General features: G+C 42.2%; 1 protein-coding gene across 5 annotated transcripts in view; it reads left to right on the top strand.

The window, feature by feature from the left end:
* Window positions 1-478: 478 nt before the first annotated feature.
* The window catches only part of LOC110506161 (ADAMTS-like protein 5), a 70,912-nt gene continuing 51,695 nt past the window's right edge, over window positions 479-19,695 (top strand). For 2 of the 5 annotated variants that reach the window (XR_016492325.1, XM_090222788.1), the window contains exon 1: window positions 479-1,856. Coding sequence is in view for 1 of the 5 variants with exons in the window: in XM_090222788.1 (XP_090078914.1) it covers window positions 1,837-1,856 (20 nt within the window). In the remaining 4 variants the exon portion in view is untranslated. The remainder of the gene's footprint in view (window positions 1,857-19,695) is intronic. The other 3 variants (XM_090222789.1, XM_090222790.1, XR_016492326.1) reach the window with 2 other exon arrangements.

The following is a 19,695-nucleotide window of genomic DNA, read 5'->3' on the forward strand; positions in this document are numbered from 1 at the left end:
GGTAGGACCCCTTTGGGCTCCAGGTAGGACCCCTTTGGGCTCCAGGTAGGACCCCTTTGGGCTCCAGGTAGAACCCCTTTGGACTCCAGGTAGAACCCCTTTGGGCTCCAGGTAGGACCATTTGGGCTCCAGGTAGAACCCCTTTGGGCTCCAGGTAGAACCCCTTTGGGCTCCAGGTAGGACCCTTTCCACAGGAGGTTCTACATGGAAGCCAAAAGGGATATCCTATGGCGACAGCCGAAGAACCCTTTTGGAAATCTTTTTCTAAGAGTGCAGCCATGGTAGGCACAACAATGGGCAACTGGGCATTTTTATACATGACCCTAAGCATGTTGTTAATTGCTTAACTATCTCATGAACCACATCTGTGTGAAAGCATCTGCTTTCAATCTCCTTTGTATCCCTCATTTACTCAAGTGTTTCCTTTATTTTGACAGTTATGTGCACATAACGCAGTCCCCAACTCTCTAATCATTTCAGACACAGAGACTAAAATAGCAGATCCTTCGATTCCTGTTTTTTTTTTTGTTTTTTTGCGGGGCTACTGAGCGACAGCACTCTCGATTGGACGCGCTGAGTGAAAGGGGGAGTGTTTACTACATTTTCAATGGAATGCAGCATAGGGGAGCGGGCCTCAGGTGTAGGCAGCGTGCTGAAGCGATAACTGGATACGCTCAGATATGAGAGAAGCGTTTTTTTTCGGCGAGTTTCTTTTTTGACAAGCTGATCCCTATTGGTGAACTATAACTAAAGGGTGGTTGTCGCTTGCGGGGTTATTATTATTTATTATTTGACAGCGTTCTATTCTATCTGAAAAGGCTTGCGTGTGTAAGATATTCACAAAAGGACTGGGCCCTAAACAACTTGTTTCAATTGAGAGAGAGAGGGACAGGGCTACCTACCTGTCCTGTTGGTTGCTGGTAGCGGCGTATCAGAAGGATATTATTTTCCGGCTGCAAGTGGAACAGACGTTGACTACAGAGGAGTAACCTAGTCATACATTTTCTTAGCATATCTATTTGTTCGTAATGCTCCACCAACTTGTAAGAGCTCGTTCAAAAAAAGTTGCTTAAATGGGAAAAAACACAATTATCCTTGTATTTTTCACAATATTGATTTTGTGCGCATGTGAAAATAGACAACGGTAGGCTAAATCGAACCTTCATGCCATTTTAAGAGCATATGCCTACTGTTCTTATATTAGCCTACCGTTGCTAAATTGCCTGAATTGTAAACCAAATTTGTCAGATTGCAATCATATTCTTGCCAGTAGTTTAGCCTATGCTTTCTGTACACTAATCTAGCAATCGGGTGTGCGATCACCTGCGCTATTGGCACCATTCCAATGATAAACCATTGCGTTTTCCAATGTTATCCGCAGAAAAGTTATCGCTGAGAATAGGACATAATACAAATGTCATTTAATCCTGCACGGCCAGGCGCAGAGCGCAGTGTGTGTCCTGTGACATTGCACCTGAATGTCTACTTGGCGAGAGAGATGAGTTTTGCCTCGTCTTCCAAAAGAGATTCGTCGCGCCTTTCGCAGGAAGAACATGGAATAGAACTGGATATATTTGGAACTCGTTGGATAGCCAAACGTTCTAAGCCTGAATGAAAGAGATCACAAGTTAATTATCTGGTTATGGTATTTCAACAAATTATGAATTTCAACAAAATTTGAGCTTAAATTCGTGAACGTTCTCTTGGACTCCACTGACTCCGGGATGCCCAACAAACCAATTGACTGAGCTGAAACTGCTTGGATCATGATGCAAGCGTAAAATTGCACCTGACATCGAATGCAACACAGCTGATCACATTTGACAAGGACCTACTATGTCAACATTACCAACCAGGTAAGATGCAGGTGTATGGTTATAAACGCAGGTGTATGGTTATAAACACAGTTTAACATTTGATATAGCCTACAAGTTTACGTACAAGTGTAGCCTATATGCTGAAGTAGCCTATGTTTATGCTGAAGTATATGTTTATGACGTTGTACATTTAAAAAATATGACGTTGTACATACCTCTAAAGTTACCATTAATCCACACAGCCTAATTGTTATAGTGAAAAAAATGGGAGTATTTAGTGGCCCATATCAAGTGATTTTAAGTTGATTTAGGAACTTGGCAAACTCACACCTTGTCGATTATTACTGTAATCCGAGAGGTGTGTGTGTGTGTGTGTGTGTGTGTGTGTGTGTGTGTGTGTGTGTGTGTGTGTGTGTGTGTGTGTGTGTGTGTGTGTGTGTGTGTGTGAACACCAGTTGTTCCCAAACTTTTTATAGTCCCATACCCCTTCAAACATTCAACCTCCAGCTTTGTACCCCCTCTAGCACCAGGGTCTTTGTTCTCTCAAATGTTGTTTTTTGCCATCATTGTAAGCCTGCCACACACACTATACGATACATTTATTAACTTCTTATGGCTGCATGGGCAGTATTGAGTAGCTTGGATGCCCAGAGGTGCCCAGAGTAAACGGCCTGCTCCTCAGTCCCAGTTGCTAATATATGCATATTATTATTAGCATTGGATAGAAAACACACTGAAGTTTCTAAAACTGTTTGAATGATGTCTGTGAGTAGAACAGAACTCACATGGCAGGCAAAAAAACTGAGAAGAAATCCAAACAGGAAGTGGGAAATCTGAGGTTGGTTGATTTTAAACCCAGCCCCTATTGAATACACAGTGGGATATTGGTTATGTTGCACTTCCTAAGGCTTCCACTAGATGTCAAGCGTCTTTAGAAACTTGAATGATGCTTCTACTGTGATGTGGAGCCGGATGGGAGCTGTTTGAGTCAGTGGTCTGGCAGAGAGCCAGATCCTGGTCACACGCATTTCACATGATAGCGACTTGCGTTCCATGGCTTTTCTACAGACATAGGAATTCTCCGGTTGGAACGTTATTGAAGATTTATGATAACAACATCCTAAAGATTGATTCTATACTAAGTTTGACAAGTTTCTTCGACCTGTAATATAACTTTTTGAAGTTTTCGTTCTGCTGGACCTGCACGAGCGTTTGGATTTGTGTACTAAACGTGCTAACAAAAGAAGCTACTTGGACATAAATAATGGACATTATCGAACAAAACAAACATTTATTGTGGAACTAGGATTCCTGGGAGTGCATTCTGATGAAAATCATCAAAGGTAAGGGAATATTTATTATGTTATTTCTGATTTCTGTTGACTCCAACATGGCTTAGCTTGTTGTTAATCCACCTGGCATGTCAGATTTCAAAAAAGCTTTTCGGTGAAAGCATACCAAGCATTTATGTAAGGACATCTCTCTCAGCAGACAAAACATTACAAACAGCTAGCAGCAAAGTAGATTGGTCACGAAAGTCAGAAAAGCAATAAAATGAATGGCTTACCTTTGATGATCTTCGGATGTTTGCACTCACGAGACTCCTAGTTACACCATAAATGTTCCTTTTGTTCCATAAAGATTATTTTATATCCAAAATACCTCCATTTGGTTGGCACATTATGTTCAGAAATCCACAGGCTCGAGCGGTCACGACGGGGCAGACGAAAATTCCAAATAGTATGCGTAAAGTTCGTAGAAACGTCAAACGTTTTTTAGAATCAATCCTCAGGTTGTTTTTACAATATATAATCGCTAATTTTTCAACCAGACAGTAGCTTCTTCAATAGGAGAGAGAGAGAGAAAATGTCTGTCCACTCTGTTGGCGCATGCAAAACGCTGCTGGCACCCAGCCATCCACTGACGCCATAGAAAAAGGAATGTGGTTCATATCCCTTTAAATGGAGGGAAGGCATGCAATGGAACAGGGAGCTTTCAAAATAGAAGCCACTTCCTGGTTGGATTTTCCTCAGGTTTTCTCCTGCAATATCAGTTCTGTTAAACTCACAGACAATATTTTGACAGTTTTGGAAACTTTAGTGTGTTTTCTATCCTAATCTGACATATGCATATTAATCTAATTACATGCATATTCTGGGCCTGAGAAATAGGCAGTTTCATTTGGGTACGTTTTTCATCCAAACATCAAAATACTGCACCCTACAATCAACAAGTTAAGGAGAGGTATATCTATATTTCCATGTCTAACAATTGTATTTATCAACATCTTAAAATGAGTATTTCTGTAAAATGACGTGGCTCTCTGCAATATCACCGGGTGTTTTTGGAACTAGTGAACAATGTACACTGAGATTTTTTAAAATATAAATATGAACTTTATCAAACAAAACATACATGTATTGTGTTACATGAAGTCCTATGAGTGTCATCTGATGAAGATCATCAAAGGTTAGTGATTAATTTGATCTCTATTTGTGCTTTTTGTGACTCCTCTCTTTGGCTGGAAAATGGCTGAATTTTTCGGTGAGTTGGTGGTGACCTAACATAATCGTTTGTGGTGCTTTCGCTGTAAGGCCTATTTGAAATCGGACACTGTGGTGGGATTAACAACAAGATTACCTTTAAAACGGTATAAAATACATGTACAGTGCCTTGCGAAAGTATTCGGCCCCCTTGAACTTTGCGACCTTTTGCCACATTTCAGGCTTCAAACATAAAGATATAAAACTGTATTTCTTTGTGAAGAATCAACAACAAGTGGGACACAATCATGAAGTGGAACGACATTTATTGGATATTTCAAACTTTTTTAACAAATCAAAAACTCAAAAATTGGGCGTGCAAAATTATTCAGCCCCCTTAAGTTAATACTTTGTAGCGCCACCTTTTGCTGCGATTACAGCTGTAAGTCGCTTGGGGTATGTCTCTATCAGTTTTGCACATCGAGAGACTGAAATTTTTTCCCATCCCTCCTTGCAAAACAGCTCGAGCTCAGTGAGGTTGGATGGAGAGCATTTGAACAGCAGTTTTCAGTTCTTTCCACAGATTCTCGATTGGATTCAGGTCTGGACTTTGACTTGGCCATTCTAACACCTGGATATGTTTATTTTTGAACCATTCCATTGTAGATTTTGCTTTATGTTTTGGATCATTGTCTTGTTGGAAGACAAATCTCCGTCCCAGTCTCAGGTCTTTTGCAGACTCCATCAGGTTTTCTTCCAGAATGGTCCTGTATTTGGCTCCATCCATCTTCCCATAAATTTTAACCATCTTCCCTTTCCCTGCTGAAGAAAAGCAGGCCCAAACCATGATGCTGCCACCCCCATGTTTGACAGTGGGGATGGTGTGTTCAGCTGTGTTGCTTTTACGCCAAACATAATGTTTTGCATTGTTGCCAAAAAGTTAAATTTTGGTTTCATCTGACCAGAGCACCTTCTTCCACATGTTTGGTGTGTCTCCCAGGTGGCTTGTGGCAAACTTTAAACAACACTTTTTATGGATATCTTTAAGAAATGGCTTTCTTCTTGCCACTCTTCCATAAAGGCCAGATTTGTGCAATATACGACTGATTGTTGTCCTATGGACAGAGTCTCCCACCTCAGCTGTAGATCTCTGCCGTTCATCCAGAGTGATCATGGGCCTCTTGGCTGCATCTCTGATCAGTCTTCTCCTTGTATGAGCTGAAAGTTTAGAGGGACGGCCAGGTCTTGGTAGATTTGCAGTGGTCTGATACTCCTTCCATTTCAATATTATCGCCTGCACAGTGCTCCTTGGGATGTTTAAAGCTTGGGAAATCTTTTTGTATCCAAATCTGGCTTTACACTTCTTCACAACAGTATCTCGGACCTGCCTGGTGTGTTCCTTGTTCCCCATGATGCTCTCTGCGCTTTTAACGGACCTCTGAGACTATCACAGTGCAGGTGCATTTATACGGAGACTTGATTACACACAGGTGGATTGTATTTATCATCATTAGTCATTTAGGTCAACATTGGATCATTCAGAGATCCTCACTGAACTTCTGGAGAGAGTTTGCTGCACTGAAAGTAAAGGGGCTGAATAATTTTGCACGCCCAATTTTTCAGTTTTTGATTTGTTAAAAAAGTTTGAAATATCCAATAAATGTCGTTCCACTTCATGATTGTGTCCCACTTGTTGTTGATTCTTCACAAAAAAATACAGTTTTATATCTTTATGTTTGAAGCCTGAAATGTGGCAAAAGGTTGCAAAGTTCAAGGGGGCCGAATACTTTCGCAAGGCACTGTATGTTTGAGGAATTGTAATTTTAATTATTATTAGGAATTTAAATTTCTGTTGTTTTGAATTTGGGGCCCTGCACTTTCACTGGCTGTTGTCATATCGATCCCGTTAACGGGATTGCAGCCCTAAGAAGTTTTAAATATAAGAATGAGTGTGAGTTTGTCACAACCCGGCTTGTGGGAAGTGACGACGAGCTCTCAGGGCACAAATAATCAATAATTTATTTTTAACTTTATTTAACCATCTTTAATTAACTTTATTTAACCATCTTACATATAAAACCTTATTTGTTCATCTGTGAATAACTCACCACAGGTTAATGAGAAGGGTGTGCTTGAAAGGATGCACATAACTCTGCAATGTTGGGTTGTATTGGAGAGAGTCGGTCTTAAATAATTTTCCACACAGTCTGTGTCTGTATTTAGCTTTCATGCTAGTGAGGGCCGAGAATCCACTCTCACATAGATACGTGGTTGCAAAGGGCATCAGTGTCTTAACAGCTCGATTTGCCAAGGCAGGATACTCTGAGTGCAGCCCAATCCAGAAATCTGACGTTGGTTCTGATTTAAATAAAATGTTCACAGAACCGCTAGTTGCAGTTTTGATGACGCTCTCTTGTTCAGTAAGTGGACTGGAGGCAGGGCAGGAAAGGGGTAACGAATCCAGATTTTTGTCATTCGTGTCGGGAAAGTACCTGCGTAATTGCGCACCCAACTCACTCAGCTGCTTCGCTATATCACATTTGACATTGTCCGTAAGCTTGAGTTCATTTGCACACAAAAAATTATACAATGATGGAAAGACCTGTGTGTTGTCCTTGTTAATGCAGACAGAGAAGAGATCCATCTTCTTAATCAGCCTCAATTTTGTCCCGCACATTGAATATAGTTGCGGAGAGTCCCTGTAATCCTAGATTCAGATCATTCAGGCGAGAAAAAACATCACCCAGACAGGCCAGTCGTGTGAGAAACTCGTCATCATGCAACAAGTCAGACAAGTGAAAATTATGGTCAGTAAAAACTTTAAGCTTGTTTCTCAAGCCCCTTGATAACCAGCACACTTCTTTCTGTATGTTGTATAAGCGTTACATGGTCGCTGCCCCATCATTGCATAATGCAGAAAATACACAATAGTTCAGGGGCCTTGCTTTAACAAAGTTCACCATTTTCATTGTAGTGTCCAAAATGTCTTTCAAGCTGTCAGGCATTCCCTTGGCAGCAAGAGCCTCCCGGTGGATGCTGCAGTGTACCTAATTGGCGTCGGGAGTAACTGCTTGCACGGGCATTACCACTCCACTATGTCTCCCTGTCATGGATTTTGCGCCATCAGTACAGACACCAACATAAGCAGCAGCTGCGTTTGGCTACATATGGACCGTTAGTGGAATTCCCACGAGAGAGTAACAGTTAATGTGATTGGATGTTAATTATTTGACTAGGCTACCTGTATTTGACATTTATTTTTGGCAGTGAAACGAGGCTACTCAGGTAAGAAAAAAACCTCACCCAAATGTATAGACCCATTGAAAAATATAAATGGACTGTTGGAAAATGTGAATAACATTTTTATTTGGCGTACCCCTGAAGGCATTGCGCGTACCACAGTTTGGGAATACCTGGTCTACACCAAGGGATGGTCGGTGATAAATTCCAGTGGCAGTTTGTCTCCTGTGTGACTGTGTAGCCTACTATAAAAATATATAATGGCGTTAGTGTATTAAAGCATCCATGTCTGATTTATCAAATTTAACTATGAAGGTGCTGTGTGATTTGTATATGAGTATATTAAGATTATTTAGAGAACACATGATCTTTTCAACAATAAACAACTGTAAGATTACCTGTGATGTACATGGTATGTCCTTGAATGGAGGTTGGCTAACACTTAAAAAATGCTATTATTAGGTCTACACATTATGATAAACAAGTGAAAGTTTGGTCTTGAACGCCCTGACAAACATACAGCGTGTGTGTGTACGTGCTTTTGTTTGCTGTGTGTGTGTGTGTAACAGTCCCTGTCGGAGTATGATGCAGATACAGTCAGGCATACTCATCAAGAGTGGAGTGAAGTAGCTTTACTAGTCTGAGGTAATCCCCATTCATATACTGAGAGACTGCAGCAGCGTGGCTTGTATAGAAGCCCCTGGCTGTGCATTCCTCTCATCCGGCTCCATTACCTTTATCTCCAAATGTCAGAGGCTATAAATATCCAGCTTCATACGTATCCCATCATGGCTGTTCTACAGAACCGCCCCACTAGAATAAGGGGAGTCTCATGGCAGTTCTACAGAACCGCCCCACTAGAATAAGGGGAGTCTTATCATGGCTGTTCTACAGAACCGCCCCACTAGAATAAGGGGAGTCTTATCATGGCTGTTCTACAGAACCGCCCCACTAGAATAAGGGGAGTCTCATCATGGCTGTTCTACAGAACCACCCCACTAGAATAAGGGGAGTCTCATGGTTGTTCTACAGAACCGCCCCACTAGAATAAGGGGAGTCTCATGGCTGTTCTACAGAACCGCCCCACTAGAATAAGGGGAGTCTTATCATGGCAGTTCTACAGAACCGCCCCACTAGAATAAGGGTAGTCTCATGGCTGTTCTACAGAACCACCCCACTAGAATAAGGGGAGTCTCATGGCTGTTCTACAGAACCGCCCCACTAGAATAAGGGGAGTCTCATGGCTGTTCTACAGAACCGCCCCACTAGAATAAGGGGAGTCTCATGGCTGTTCTACAGAACCGCCCCACTAGAATAAGAGGAGTCTCATGGCTGATGGAATGAGGAGACTGGATTGTACCTCAATACTCAATCCCTAATAGGAGATGAGGTGTTTTATTTTCCTGAAGAGTTGAAGTATCATCCATTGTTCCTAGATATTGTATGTTATTCATTGAAGAAGATATTCCTGGGGGGAAATGAGAATCAGAACATCTGGGTGTGCTTTGGGATTTTAGACCTAATGAAGCACTTTTTGACTAAACAAGTGCAGTTTTTATATTAAAAGCACACATAAAATAGCGACTCTTCTTGACTTAATGGACGACATGAGCTTCCTCAGGATCAACCTATGATGTTTCCTTTACAGGTCTGTAGTCTGTCAAATTGGCTAATGTGAGATCAGGTTGAATAATCGGGACATGAGAGGGATACGTCTTTCTCCCAGATCCGTCTCTTAAGGAATGTTTGTTTGGGAGCGAGACAGCTCAATGTACTATGGCACGCTGCTCAAATCCCTCCGGAATGAGTTCCCTAATTAAAGTGACAGCTTCAGAATGTCGACGTCGTCACTCGAGATCTCTTCCCCCGGGGGTGGAATTTCGATCGCTTGGCGATGGGCATGTATGTTTATGCATGAAGCAGCGTGTAATTGATCATTTAATGAAGGTCATGGATAAGCAGGTCTCATCCTTGATGGTGTAAAGTAGGTTCGGATCAATGTTCGCGTGTTTGAAACCTGAAGACGTGCGTCTGCTCCAAGCTCAGGGGCTCCGTGCGCAGGAGACCCGGATACACGGAAGCCAAACCGGCTGCGCGCGTGCGCCATCGTGCATACATTTATTTTGTCCCCCAACACCAAACGCGATCACGACACGCAGGTTACAATATCAAAACAAACTCTGAACCAATTACATTAATTTGGGGACAGGTCGAAAAGCATTAAACATGTATGGTAATTTGTCCTATTTAGCTAACATGCTGTTGCTAGCTAATTTGTCCTGGGATATAAACATTGAGTTGTTATTTTACCTGAAATGCACAAGGTCCTATACTCCGACAATTAATCCACACATAGTTTCTAGTCCTCTCTCCTCCTTCCAGGCTTTTTCATAATTGATATTATATGGTGATGGCATCTATACTTTCATAGTATTACCACGACATCCGGCTAAACAGTTTGTCTTTCAATCACCTGCTTCTATAAACCAATGAGGAGATGGGAGAGGCAGGACTTGCAGCGCGATCTGTGTCAGAAATAGAAAGAAGTTCTATTTTAGCCCTTGGCATCGCAGACAATTGTTTGGCGCGCACGGGCAGTGTGGGTGCAATAATTGAATAACATGGATTTCTAAATACATTTTGCATGTAAGGCCATCGGCATACTGGGATTGTGTCAGAATTTCAGATGAATCAAATGTTCTTTCAATGAGAGTTGCCGGATAAATGAAAATGGATGATTGTCTGACAAAAAAACGCACAAACTTTGTCTTTTGACTGATTAAACTCTTGATTTGTGTTGTACTTTTGACAGTTTCATAGTTGTTCAGGAGTCTGTGTGGCAGTAGCCTTAGTACTCTGGTCGGTCACACTGTGATATAGCCTCTTCTGTTTTAAACTTTTGACACTATTAAGCAGAGCCATGCCGAGCTGCACTGTGCTGGCCTGGTTATGTACCCACCATAGTTGCTGGAAGTGAAACCTCGCTGGAAATAACAATGTGAAAAGAACATACAGTATCTGAGCCGGCACAGTGGACTGTCGCTTTGGGTAAGCACAACTATACCTTGTATTTGTGTGCGGTTGGGATATACTAATGATTCAAATAATGTGGATGGATCCTCATTGAGTGACAGTGGAGTGTCGCAGAGTACACTGTCAGATAAGACTTTACAGGTCAATAGTCACGTCAGGAATGCTATGACTATGATAGTTCAGTTGTTTTTCTATATTAATGTCACCTTGCACTTTCTCCCCCAATCACATGTTTGTGTGTTTGCTGGTATTCCATTGTACTCTGGTCCCAGATCTGTTTGTGCTGTCTCTCAACTTCTATCATCATATGATTTGGCATGAATGATGACCACACAGATGTAGGATCTTAATTTTAACAATCTGTCGCAGGAGAACTGTAGAACTTGTTGTGTATTTGAGGCTTAATAGACAACAGATGTTTCTAATTCCCTCTATGAAATGTCAGACTTTATTTTTCATTACGAAAAATGTATCAGCCCCTACAAAAATGGCCATGAATTATCATTCACATTTCCTGTTGCTACAGGATTATTTTCCTGCTGTAGGATACTGGTTAACATTAAGAGCCTACAACATTAGGAGTTAGCTACAGTGGGGAGAACAAGTATTTGACACACTGCAGATTTTGCAGGTTTTCCCTACTTACAAAGCATGTAGAGGTCTAATTTTTATCATAGGTACACTTCAACTGTGAGAGACGGAATCTAAAACAAAAATCCAGAAAATCACATTGTATGATTTTTAAGTAATTCATTTGCATTTTATTGCATGACATAAGTATTTGATACATCAGAAAAGCAGAACTTAATATTTGGTACATAAACCTTTGTTTGGAATTAGAGATCATACGTTTCCTGTAGTTCTTGACCAGGTTTGCACACACTGCAGCAGGGATTTTGGCCCACTCCTCCATACAGACCTTCTCCAGATCCTTCAGGTTTCGGTGCTGTCGCTGGGCAATACAGACTTTCAGCTCCCGCCAAAGATTTTCTATTGGGTTCAGGTCTCCAGGACCTTGAGATGCTTCTTACGGAGCCACTCCTTAGTTGCCCTGGCTGTGTGTTTCGGGTCGTTGTCTTGCTGGAAGACCCAGCTCTTACTGGGGGAAGGAGGTTGTTGGCCAAGATCTCGCGATACATGGCCCCATCAATCCTCCCCTCAATACGGTGCAGTCGTCCTGTCCCCTTTGCAGAAAAGCATCCCCAAAGAATGATGTTTCCACCGTCATGCTTCACGGTTGGAATGGTGTTCTTGGGGTTGTACTCATCCTTCTTCTTCCTCCAAACACGGCGAGTGGAGTTTAGACCAAAAAGCTCTATTTTTGTCTCATCAGACCACATGACCTTCTCCCATTCCTCCTCTGGATCATTCAGATGGTCATTGGCAAACTTCAGACGGGCCTGGACATGCGCCGGCTTGAGCAGGGGGACCTTGCATGCGCTGCAGGATTTTAATCCATGACGGCGTAGTGTGTTACTAATGGTTTTCTTTGAGACTGTGGTCCCAGCTCTCTTCGGGTCATTGACCAGGTCCTGCCGTGTAGTTCTGGGCTGATCCCTCACCTTCCTCATGATCATTGATGCCCCACGAGGTGAGATCTTGCATGGAGCCCCAGACCGAGGGTGATTGACCGTCATCTTGAACTTCTTCCATTTTCTAATAATTCCGCCAACAGTTGTTGCCTTCTCACCAAGCTGCTTGCCTATTGTCCTGTAGCCCATCCCAGCCTTGTGCATGTCTACAATTTTATCCCCGATATCCTTACACAGCTCTCTGGTCTTGGCCATTGTGGAGAGGTTGGAGTGTGTGGACAGGTGTCTTTTATACAGGTAACGAGTTCAAACAGGTGCAGTTAATACAGGTAATGAGTGGAGAACAAAGAAAAACTAACAGGTCTGTGAGAGCTAGAATTCTTACTGGTTGGTAGGTGATCAAATACTTATGTCATCCAATAAAATGCAAATGAATTACTTAAAAATCATACAATATGATTTTCTGGATTTTTGTTTTAGATTCCGTCTCTCACAGTTGAAGTGTACCTATCATAAAGCACTACAGACCTCTACATGCTTTGTAAGTAGGAAAACCTGCAATATCGGCAGTGTATCAAATACTTGTTCTCCCCACTGTATACAGCACAAACAGACCTGGGACACTCCAAAATCTCTAGCCACTTTAATAATAAAAAAATGGATGTAATAAATGTATCACTAGTCACTTTAAACAATGCCACTTTATATAATGTTTACATACCCTACATTACTCGTCTCATATGTATATACTGTACTCTACTATCTACTCCATCTTGCTTATGCCGCATGGCCATCACTCATCCATATACAGTGCCTTGCGAAAGTATTCGGCCCCCTTGAACTTTGCGACCTTTTGCCACATTTCAGGCTTCAAACATAAAGATATAAAACTGTATTTTTTTGTGAAGAATCAACAACAAGTGGGACACAATCATGAAGTGGAACGACATTTATTGGATATTTCAAACTTTTTTAACAAATCAAAAACTGAAAAATTGGGCGTGCAAAATTATTCAGCCCCTTAAGTTAATACTTTGTAGCGCCACCTTTTGCTGCGATTACAGCTGTAAGTCGCTTGGGGTATGTCTCTATCAGTTTTGCACATCGAGAGACTGAATTTTTTTCCCATTCCTCCTTGCAAAACAGCTCGAGCTCAGTGAGGTTGGATGGAGAGCATTTGTGAACAGCAGTTTTCAGTTCTTTCCACAGATTCTCGATTGGATTCAGGTCTGGACTTTGACTTGGCCATTCTAACACCTGGATATGTTTATTTTTGAACCATTCCATTGTAGATTTTGCTTTATGTTTTGGATCATTGTCTTGTTGGAAGACAAATCTCCGTCCCAGTCTCAGGTCTTTTGCAGACTCCATCAGGTTTTCTTCCAGAATGGTCCTGTATTTGGCTCCATCCATCTTCCCATCAATTTTAACCATCTTCCCTGTCCCTGCTGAAGAAAAGCAGGCCCAAACCATGATGCTGCCACCACCATGTTTGACAGTGGGGATGGTGTGTTCAGGCTGATGAGCTGTGTTGCTTTTACGCCAAACATAACATTTTGCATTGTTGCCAAAAAGTTCAATTTTGGTTTCATCTGACCAGAGCACCTTCTTCCACATGTTTGGTGTGTCTCCCAGGTGGCTTGTGGCAAACTTTAAACAACACTTTTTATGGATATCTTTAAGAAATGGCTTTCTTCTTGCCACTCTTCCATAAAGGCCAGATTTGTGCAATATACGACTGATTGTTGTCCTATGGACAGAGTCTCCCACCGCAGCTGTAGATCTCTGCAGTTCATCCAGAGTGATCATGGGCCTCTTGGCTGCATCTCTGACCAGTCTTCTCCTTGTATGAGCTGAAAGTTTAGAGGGACGGCCAGGTCTTGGTAGATTTGCAGTGGTCTGATACTCCTTCCATTTCAATATTATCGCTTGCACAGTGCTCCTTGGGATGTTTAAAGCTTGGGAAATCTTTTTGTATCAAAATCCGGCTTTAAACTTCTTCACAACAGTATCTCGGACCTGCCTGGTGTGTTCCTTGTTCTTCATGATGCTCTCTGCGCTTTTAACGGACCTCTGAGACTATCACAGTGCAGGTGCATTTATACGGAGACTTGATTACACACAGGTGGATTGTATTTATCATCATTAGTCATTTAGGTCAACATTGGATCATTCAGAGATCCTCACTGAACTTCTGGAGAGAGTTTGCTGCACTGAAAGTAAAGGGGCTGAATAATTTTGCACGCCCAATTTTTCAGTTTTTGATTTGTTAAAAAAGTTTGAAATATCCAATAAATGTCGTTCCACTTCATGATTGTGTCCCACTTGTTGTTGATTCTTCACAAAAAAATACAGTTTTATATCTTTATGTTTGAAGCCTGAAATGTGGCAAAAGGTCGCAAAGTTCAAGGGGGCCGAATACTTTCGCAAGGCACTGTATTTCTATATACATATTCTTATTAATTCCTTTACACTTGTGTGTATAAGGTAGTTGTTGTGAAATTGTTAGATTACTTGTTAGATATTACTGAACGGTTGGAACTAGAAGCACAAGCATTTCCCTACACTCGCATTAACATCTGCTAACCATGTGCATGTGACCAATACAATTGGATTTGATTTGACCAGACTAATTCCACAGTGAAAACCAAGTGTATACCAAGTGTACCAAGTGTATTGGTGTATTTTCAATTCTCAGTGGAGGAAGTGTTGGTGGAAAAATGGTGTTCTAATGTGTTTGGCAGTGACCTAAAAGGAGATCAGGTCATATTCATTAGGCACCAAACAAAAGAAAACAGACCGAAACAGGCAGGGGCTACCTGAACTTGACAAAGAAACGCACATTTTCATTTGGCATTGCAAAACATTTTAGAAAATGTTCAGTTGCTTTCCCTACTGAACACGACCCTGGTGTTATTCACCATGTCAGCAGATCCAAATGTTGGAGCTGGCTGAGGAAGAGCATGACCGTAGATGGCCAGCCAGACTGGATCAGACGGACGGTCGGTCTCAGTAAAATGTGAAAAGATAAGCTCATAATCCAAGAGGTATGACAATGTCAAGAGATTTCGTCTGTTTGTCCTGAGAAGGAGAACGATGGTGCAGCCAGTCAGGCAGTAGAGGAACAGAGGAGTATCTTTGAGTTCTAGGAGCAATGGTCAGAGACCCCAAGACACAACTAAGGTGTGGGATTAGTTTAAACAGCAACCTCTGTCTTTAGAATAGCATCACATTAAACATAATGCATTTGGTCAATACTCAGCACTGCTTTTCAAAGTAAATGTCTTAAACTCCTTATGTTGCTTAAAGGGGCATTACACAAAGTCAAAGTTAGTCAAAAGCCTTGTCCCACACCATCAGTTGTGTTGATCCAGTTTCCTGCCTCAACTGAAACAAATTCATTATATGGTGCTAATTGTTGTCATTCATTTTGGATTAAGGTATACCCATGGATCGACCCTTTAAGTGCTTCATGACTCGTGCAATGATGAATTGTTGCCTCATTGATTGGGCTAATCCCTGACCAGGATCATTGCCTGACCGTGAGTGTCTCATTGTTCCCGCCCATTAATAGTCTGTTCAGATTTAGGGTTCAAAGGTCATGTTTTTTTAGTCTATTCAACTCTATTTACTGAAGTACCTAGTCTATATGCGTCCACCAGGCCTTGAAGGCAAGCTCTGGAACACTGGCCACTAGTAAGTATTGTTTTAATCCTCCCAGACTGCGCTGGATGTGTCGATGTGTTCATACATGCAGAATTGTCTTAACTCAATTAGCTGTGAAACCCCTAGTTTGAAAGTGACTGTTTACTAAAAGCTGTGGCACTATTTACCCTACATTTTCCCCCACGTGGGCCAGCCTCCTAGCAATTCAAGTTCCAGCCAATGAGCTTTCGCCCATTGCCATTTGAGCGACAGCGAGCAAGATGCACACATAGCAAAGCAAGAGAGAGCGCAATGATGTGGTGCACATATCTGTACATATGTGACTTAGTACGCAATTTTCAGGGACCACTTCTGTCTCGTGAGTGCTACTTTCAGAACTACTAGCTGAGAACTATGCAAAAAGTACCAGAGAATCTCTTTTTAAACCAGTGTTCACCAACTAGTGGGTCACTGCTAAGTCCCTGTGGGTCATGGAGGAGGGGGACTGGCTAGAGACACTGTCTTTTGTTCACTTGGTGGATCATTCAGAAGCTACAGATGACGCCGACGTAGTCCGTTAACTCCATGGTGCTCTTTTGTAAAAATAAATAAATACAAATGTAAAAGCTAACGCAAAATGAACTGAATATATCATTGTTGCAGTCATAGGGTGTAGCTGTCATTTTTATTGTTTTCTTTACCCAGTTTTATTGTTATGTTTACCCAGAAAAGCACCCTGTTCCCATAGAAACCTTTTGGTAGCTCTGGCACAGCTGCATACATTCAAGAGTATAGTTGGGTCATAGCACAAAACAGTTTAGGCCAGGATTCAATCTGATTGGCAGGTTGCCTACAAGCACAATGTTAACGTGTTGCGGAGATTAAATTCAAGGTAAACACAGCAGATGTCAGCTCATTTGGAAATTCCCTTTAAATGTCAAGTGTCATAGGGAGGTTTCACATTTAATCCTGGCCTTAGGAACCACCAGGCCTGACCAGTGTTTTACAGAAATCCGTTGGTTTAGGAACCCATGCCCTGCGCATTTTAGTTCTAGACCAGCAATAACACATCTGATTCAACTAGTGAATCTAATCACCAAGCCCTTGCCTTGATTGGTTGAATCAGGTGTGTTCATTCTGGGCTGGAACCAAAATGTCCAGTCTTGGGGTCCCTGAAGATGTGTTGGGAAACGATGGCCTACACCAGGGATCATCAACTACACCGAACATAAATATAAACGCGACATGTATAAGTGTTGGTCCCATGTTTCATGCACTGAAATAAAAAATCCCAGAAATGTTCCATACACACAAAATGCTTATTTCTCTAAAAAATGTTTGCTGATTGAACAGAATGATCATTACACAGGTGGGGTGGCCACTTTAAAATGAGCAGTTCTGTCTCACAACACAATGCCACAGATGTCTCAAGTTTTGAGGGAGTGTGCAATTGGCATGTTGACTGCAGGAATGTCCACCAGAGCTGTTGCTCTAGAATTGAAATTTAATTTCTCTACCATAAACTGCCTCCAACATATTTTTTGATAATTTGGCAATACCTCCAACTGGCTTCACAACTGCAGAACACGTGTAACCACGGTGCTGAGGAGTATTTCTGTCTGTAATAATTATATTTTGTGGGGGAAAAAACTCATTTTGATTGGCTGTGTCTGGCTCCCCATTGGGTGGGCCTATCCCCTTCCAAGTTGTGTGAAATCCATAGATTAGGGCCTAATGAATTTATTTAAATTGACTGATTTCCTTATATGAACTGTAACTCAGTAAAATCTTTGAAATGTTGCATGTTATGTTTAATATTTTTGTTAAGTATAGATTCCGCTGCCGGACTATTGTTTCTTCTTCAGCCGATGGTCGGAACATACAGGAATTGCAAATAATTTGCCCAAACAGATATAATATTTGATTAAAACATAATAATTTCAAACCTGGCTTACATTTGTATATGATCACGCGTCTTTATATTATGCGTGGGAATGCTTTGAGTTGATTTCCTGGTGTTTTTAATCTTTCAAATCAAATCAAACTTTATTTGTCACATGCGCCAAATACAACAGGCATTTACTGGACCTTACTGTGAAACGGTTACTTACAAGCCCTTAACCAACAGTGCAGTTCAAGAAGAGTTAAGAAAATATTTAGCAAATAAACTCAAGTAAAAAATAATACAAAGTAACACAATAACGAGGCTATATACAGGGGTACCGGTACCAAATCAAATCAAATTTTATTTGTCACATACACATGGTTAGCAGATGTTAATGCGAGTGCAGCGAAATGCTTGTGCTTCTAGTTCCGACAATGCAGTAATAACCAACAAGTAATCAAGCTAACAATTCCAAAAATACTACCTTATACACACAAGTGTAAAGGGATAAAGAATATGTACATAAAGATATATGAATGAGTGATGGTACAGAGCGGCATAGGCAAGATGCAGTAGATGGTATCGAGTACAGTATATACATATGAGATGAGTATGTAAACAAAGTGGAATAGTTTAAAGTGGCTAGTGATACATGTATTACATAAAGATGCAGTAGATGATATAGAGTACAGTATATACGTATACATATGAGATAAATAATGTAGGGTATGTAAACATTATATTAAGTAGCATTGTTTAAAGTGGCTAGTGATATATTTTACATCAATTCCCATCAATTCCCATTAATAAAGTGGCTGGAGTTGAGTCAGTGTGTTGGCAGCAGCCACTCAATGTTAGTGGTGGCTGTTTAACAGTCTGATGGCCTTGAGATATAAGCTGCTTTTCAGTCTCTCGGTCCCAGCTTTGATGCACCTGTACTGACCTCGCCTTCTGGATGATAGCGGGGTGAACAGGCAGTGGCTCTGGTGGTTGTTGTCCTTGATGATCTTTATGGCCTTCCTGTGACATCGGGTGGTGTAGGTGTCCTGGAGGGCAGGTAGTTTGCCCCCGGTGATGCGTTGTGCAGACCTCACTACCCTCTGGAGAGCCTTACGGTTGTGGGCGGAGCAGTTGCCGTACCAGGCGGTGATACAGCCATCTGTAGAAGTTTGTGAGTGCTTTTGGTGACAAGCCAAATTTCTTCAGCCTCCTGAGGTTGAAGAGGCGCTGCTGCGCCTTCTTCACGATGCTGTCTGTGTGGGTGGACCAATTCAGTTTGTCTGTGATGTGTACGCCGAGGAACTTAAAACTTACTACCCTCTCCACTACTGTTCCATCGATGTGGATAGGGGGGTGTTCCCTCTGCTGTTTCCTGAAGTCCACAATCATCTCCTTAGTTTTGTTGACGTTGAGTGTGAGGTTATTTTCCTGACACCACACTCCGAGGGCCCTCACCTCCTCCCTGTAGGCCGTCTCGTCGTTGTTGGTAATCAAGCCTACCACTGTTGTGTCGTCCGCAACCTTTTTTAAATTTTTTTTTATTTTTACCCCTTTTTCTCCCCAATTTCGTGGTATCCAATTGTTGTAGTAGCTACTATCTTGTCTCATCACTACAACTCCCGTACGGGCTCGGGAGAGACGAAGGTTGAATGTCATGCGTCCTCCGATACACAACCCAACCAGCCGCACTTCTTCTTAACACAGCGCGCATCCAACCCGGAAGCCAGCGGCACCAATGTGTCGGAGGAAACACCGTGCACCTGGCAACCTTGGTTAGTGCGCACTGCGCCCGGCCCGCCACAGGAGTCGCTGGTGCGCGATGAGACAAGGACATCCCTACCGACCAAGCCCTCCCTAACCCGGACGACGCTAGGCCAATTGTGCGTCGCCCCACGGACCTCCCGGTCGCGGCCGAACCCAGAGCCTGGGCGCGAACCCAGGGACTCTGATGGCACAGCTGGTGCTGCAGTACAGCGCCCTTAACCACTGCGCCACCCGGGAGGCCGTCGTCCGCAAACTTGATGATTGAGTTGGAGGCGTGCGTGGCCACGCAGTCGTGG

This window comes from Oncorhynchus mykiss, chromosome 26 (genome assembly GCF_057628025.1).
Source record: "Oncorhynchus mykiss isolate SJ-2025 chromosome 26, ASM5762802v1, whole genome shotgun sequence".
Classification (NCBI taxonomy): domain Eukaryota; kingdom Metazoa; phylum Chordata; class Actinopteri; order Salmoniformes; family Salmonidae; genus Oncorhynchus; species Oncorhynchus mykiss.